The following is a 6,000-nucleotide window of genomic DNA, read 5'->3' on the forward strand; positions in this document are numbered from 1 at the left end:
TGAACTGTGTATGTGGTATAAAACATTATCCCCCGGTTTCAAAGACAAAGCTTAAGGCTAGTCCCAGACTAAAGTGTAAGTCTGAGCTGAAAGAAACTTGCACTGACTGATCTTAAAATATATCAGTGCCTTTGTTTTGTCTCGAGATGCACACCAGTAATGTTTTTTCTAAGGCACGTTAATAAAAATGTGAAACCGGGCCTTTATATATATATATATATATATATATATATATATATATATATATATATATATATATTAAAATCTAAATAAAACATTAAAGATGCCACAATGTATTCTGGAGCATGTTTATGTTTACATTTACGAGGATTACACAGATGGATGTGTTGACGTCTGTGTGAATACACAGGATTTAACGGAGAAAAAACAACAAAAGGCAGAGAGGAAACAAACAAACACAAAGTGTGAAACCAATAAAATCAAACAAACAAAATAACAAAAAGCACGGACACAAAAAGCGCATTCTGGCATATTTTCTTACTCGCACTGACATTCGAAAACACAAACAGGGCATCGTGTAATGTTTTTCGCTTGCATGCACACAAGCACACAGACACACATGCATGCAAACACTAAGGTAAATAAATAATGTCAGTGTATTGACTGTTGTTTGTCACTTGCTGTAGCAGTAGCTGCGAGCGACTGGTGGGCATGTGATGTGGGCTCTTTTAGCTGCGAGTGCTGGTCCTTTACTCTGTCAAGCCGCCTGTCAACTTTTAGCTCTCAGACATGTTACAACCCGCCACAGAGGAGCTGACTGAACAGCAAACAATTGAGACAGAAATAAAAAAAGGCTCCATCGAAGTACCTGACACAGTGCTCGATCAGAGGGAGTCGGCAATCTAGTCTACTTCACTGGAGCAGTTTTGACATATACAATGGAAATGGAAATGCACAGCACTTGATTTAAAAAATCTGAATCAAAAGGGGAGGAAACGGTCTCCATTATAAGTCACACCGAGGTGAAAAAGCGCATACCTGCACCAAGACGAAGAATCTCTTCTTCCATCTTTTCCACAGGTTTTTCCCAATGGTCCAAAGGTATCTGTGAACAGACGCAGAGCAGGTCTTGCATCATAGTGTCAAGATATAGCTTGCTGGATGTGTTCTTCTTAATTTGGGTGATATTGGGCCACTGTTGCCTTTCTCTCTGAATAATTTAAAATTAGTCAATTACAACAGGGATACTTTAACATCATAAATATATGTTAAAAGTATGTTTAAAAAACATAGCACATACAGTGATATGTACCTTTACAAAAAATTTAAATAAATAAAACGGGAAAAAAAAAAAAAAAAATCAATGACCAAAAAATAAACATATAAACAGACAAAATAGGTGGCTAGGTGGCATTTAGAAAAATGCTACAGCTATGACATTTCTGCTATAACACTAAAAATGTGTTCATTAAATCAAGGATGACATATACAGTTTTTCCAAATATGAAATAAAATATTTCCTTAAGCTCAATAAACATTGTTTCAAAACAGCTTTACAGAAAATAAAGCTGTCAATATAGTCCCATTAGCAGATTAAAGATGGACTAGAAGTAAACTGCATATATGCGGATTTAGTTGAGGAGAATCAGGAAGAGATTTGCTATATTGTACATATCACTTGAATGAAAAAAAATCTAAACGAAAACCTGCTACATAATGCAAAATCATAGAAGATGCCATGAGTCTTCTCTCAGTAAGTAGAGTGAGTTTTAATTATTATTATTATTTAGTCATTTAGCAGACGCTTTTATCCAAAGCGACTTATAAATGAGAACAACAGAAGCAATCAATTGTAGTATTAAAACAACTAAAAACAGATCCACAACTAAAAGCTAAAACTTTATAAATACTACCTATAAACATTTTAAAAATAAAGAAATTAAATAAAAATGACAAATGCATTCAACTAAATTTCAAAACTTAACATTTAAACAAAAAATAAAACTAAAAACAATTCAAAATATTAAAGAACAAAAGGTTTAAAAGTATAATAATAATTCTAACATAACACCAAGCCAAACACCAAAATACAAGCAAAGAATTAATTAATACAAGCAAAGAATAGATATGGATTCTCAGGTGTAGGTTTAGTGCCCCCTAATGGCGAAAACATTAAATTGCACTGAAGGCAAAGGCACATCACATGGGACATGCTGATAAATATGATTAAATGACCACTGCAACCAATTAATTAATCAATCAATCAGCCATTACTCCAGTCTTCAGTGTCACATGATCCTTTAGAAATCATTCTGATATTCTGATTTATTACCAATGTCAGAAACAGTTGTGCTGTGTAATATTTTTTGGAACCTGTGATACTTTTTAAAGGGGAAAGGGAAGAGGTGTGTGGCCAAGTATGGTGACCCATTCTCGGAATTTGTGCTCTGCATTTAACCCATCCAAGTGTACACACAGTAGTGAACATACACCCAGAGCAGTGGGCAGCCATTGCTGCAGCACCTGGGGAGCAGTTGGGGGTTCGGTGCCTTGCTCAAGGGTCTCACCTCAGTCGTGGTATTGAGGGAGGAGAGAGTGTTGGTTATTCACTCCCCACCTACTCAAACCCACGACCTTCAGGTTACAAGTCCAACTCTCTAGGGGAAGTCGTGGCCTAATGGTTAGAGAGTCGGGACTCGTAATCCAAAGGTTGCGGGTTCGAGTCTCGGGCCAGCAGGGATTGTAGGTGGGGGGGAGTGAATGTCCAGCGCTTTCTCCACCCTCAATACCACGACTGAGGTGCCCTTGAGCAAGGCACCGAACCCCCAACTGCTCCCCGGGCACCGCAGCATAAATGGCTGCCCACTGCAGCGGGGGTGTGTTCACTGCTGTGTGTGTGTGTTCACTGCTGTGTGTGTGTGTGTGTTCACTGCTGTGTGTGTGCACGATAGATGGGTTAAATGCAGAGCACGAATTCAGAGTATGGGTCACCATACTTGGCCGTATGTCACTTCACTTCACTATCCACTAGGCCACGACTACCCCCCAAAAATAATATAAAATAATTTTTTAAGGATTCTTTGATGAATAAAAAAGTTAAAAAGTACAGAATTTACTCAAAATAGAAATCTTTTGTAACAATATACACTACCATTCAAAAAATTGGGGTCAGAAACGGCTTGGAGTAATGGCTATTGGAAATTTAGCTTTGCACAAAAGGAATAAATGATATTTTAAAGTATATTAAAACAGAAAACTTTAAATTGTAATAATATTTTACAATATAACTTTTTTAAGTTTTTCTCTTTTGTATTTTGATCAAATAAAATCAGCCTTGGTGAGCATGAAAGACTTGCATTAAAAAATTATGTACATATGGTTTTCAGAATTCAGTTTTCAGTGTTTTGTCTTGTTTTCTAGCAAAAATAAAAACTCAAAATATCATTAAAACAAGGATACAAATTTCATAAGAAAAAGACAGATTACAATATCCCGAATTAAAAAAAAAAATTTACCCCGTTGGCAATTTGTTTTTTTTCATGCAGCTTAAAACAAGAAAAATCTATTTAATAATTTAGTAATACATTTAAATATTTTATCATGTTTATTCATGTCTTACATTTATAAACTGCTGTGTTTTAAATATGTTTATATACTTTTTAAATCTTAGAATATTTATACAGATACACTATACTATACAGATCTCGTCCATCATATGCTTCTGTTGTTAATAATTTGCTACTGTATCCACTAGGTGGAGCCAAAAGATCACAAGAGTGGTGAGGACGCATGTTCATTGGACCAGCCAGAGACTCTTGCCTTTCAGTGGTAGTGGAATGGGTTGTCCTAAGCCTGTGCATATTGAATCTATTCAACAACTTATTAAACTCTATTCAGTTTGGGGTTACAGCAGATTTCACCTTCAGCAAATCTTAACAGTTCACAAGCAAAATCTGAAATTAAAATTTTGAGGATGTCACTTACCCACAGTGCTTCATGTTCTGTGGTTTGTCCATACGGACAGCCAATTTGATCTTCAGGTCATCTGGGCAACCTTTGGCAACAGTCATTTTATGGAGCTCACATTGTTTGGGACTGTTAGGTGTTGGATGCAATACAACCTGGAATCCCATTATGAACATTTAAAATATTTGATTTATTATAAAATGTAAAAATGTAGTGTGAGATAAATGTTTATATATATATATAATTGTGTACTATAAATAAAGATTATAACTATATTATTATAAAAATACATTAAAAAAAGAAATTTTATTATGTAAAATTTATAGTAAATTTATACATTCTGCACTATTGCTAAGCTGTCATTAAAACAAAAGGGGACATACCAAATACAAAGACATAAAATAAATTTGTACTTAACTTTTCACTCTGTTATAGTGATAATACAATTTGAAACCAAACTCATTATCATTAGTGGTCATACAGTATGTATTACATAGCTATCTCAAAAATGGGGAAAAAAAAAAAATTGGGACACTGCAGCTTTCCAGTAATATCCATTCCCACCAATGTTCTGATTCATCGCACATCAGATCCCATTATTTTCTCTATCTCTCACTTCACTTTGAAGTCATCTATCATTTGCATAAGAGCCGACATCAGCACCTTATCTTTCTGTTTTTATATCAGTGCAGGCTTATTGTTTAGAGAAAATGAGTGATAGAGAGAGAGAGAGAGAGAGAGAGAGTGGAATAGAGAGACTGTATGCCTCATTGACTCAGCACTGGATCAAATCCATTAGAACAGCTACAGGCACGCAGTGGGGCTGCTCATTTTGGAGAGCTTAGTAAAACCATTTTAGTGCCGATCACCTCCTGATGGCAGAACTGGGCTCAGATCAGTGCTGACTGCTTAAAGAGCTGTGTGAGTATGGGCTAAAATGAGCTGTGTGTGTGTGTGTGTGTGTCTGACCCGTCCCAGCTCTTTGTCCTCCAGTGCCAGCACTCCTGTACTCTCAGTGAAGAGTTTCACCTTTACTGCTGGAAGTGGATGAGTGGTCGTGAAGTCTCCTTGAGTTCCCCAACTAAATGAAAGAGAACGAGATTAAATCAGTGGTTTTCAAAATGGTTTTTCAACAGGGGGTGTAAAACTACATAAATATGCATACGTTTAATAATCAATTATAATATAATAACAATATAATAACAACAGCAGTATGTTACAGAGACAGTCTGAGATTGCACACTCACACAGAGCATCATGATTTGCAAACCTGTAATTGATATTCAAGCTATTTAATGGTAGGTAGCCACTGACATCCATAGTATTTTTATTTTATTTATTTTTTTGTACTATGAAAGTCAATGGCTACTGTCAACTGTTACTTCCTTCAAAAATCCTTCAGAATATCTTAATAAACTCTGAAACAGAGGTTTGTGAGTGAATGAATGCAGAAACATTTTAGCAGAATGCAGAAATCTTTTATCTTTATTTTTTCCTTATTTATTCATACTTATCTTTATTTTTATTCTATATACTATATTTACTTTATTTTTATTACAGTTTAATACTAAACTGTACATTGTTTTTTTTATAAAAAATTAAATTTTATTTAAAAGTTTTGTACATTATTTTTGATTATAGCATTTTGATTATTTGATAATTGATGTATAATATTTGACTACACTGTAAAAAAAAAAAGAAAAAAAAAAGATTGTTCCAAAAAGTTGTTTCAACTTAAAATAATTTGTTACCCTGCTGACTTAAAATGTTTAGTTTAGTCAACATGAAATTTTAAGTTACTCGATGTTAATTTAAGGGACAACTGGAATATTTTAGCTGAATAAACAAAAAATTTCAGTCAGCGGGTTAACAAATTATTTTCAGTTGAAACTGTCTGGGGTTCATTTATTTAAGAAATTCATATTTTTATTTAGCAAGGATGTATTAAACTTACCAAGGTTGACATTAAAGACATTTATCATTTCAAATAAATTTTGTTTTTGTGAAATTCCTATTTTTTTTTTTAACATTGATAATAACAAGAAATGTTTCTTGAGCACTAAATAATTCAGC

At 34.2% G+C, this 6,000-nt stretch overlaps 1 protein-coding gene across 12 annotated transcripts in view; it reads right to left on the reverse strand.

Annotated features, from left to right (window-relative positions):
• LOC306854824 (calcium-dependent secretion activator 1-like) overlaps positions 1–6,000 on the reverse strand; it is a gene marked incomplete at its 5' end in the record, with an annotated part of 117,350 nt that overhangs the window by 64,423 nt on the left and 46,927 nt on the right. For all 12 annotated transcript variants that reach the window (XM_079393058.1, XM_079393056.1, XM_079393060.1 and 9 more), the window contains 3 exons: positions 1,000–1,066; positions 3,946–4,082; positions 4,897–5,008. In XM_079393058.1, coding sequence (XP_079249184.1) covers positions 1,000–1,066; positions 3,946–4,082; positions 4,897–5,008 — 316 coding nt within the window. The remainder of the gene's footprint in view (positions 1–999; positions 1,067–3,945; positions 4,083–4,896; positions 5,009–6,000) is intronic.

The sequence above is a fragment of the Barbus barbus genome (assembly GCF_936440315.1).
Source record: "Barbus barbus genome assembly, chromosome: 35".
Classification (NCBI taxonomy): Eukaryota; Metazoa; Chordata; class Actinopteri; order Cypriniformes; family Cyprinidae; genus Barbus; species Barbus barbus.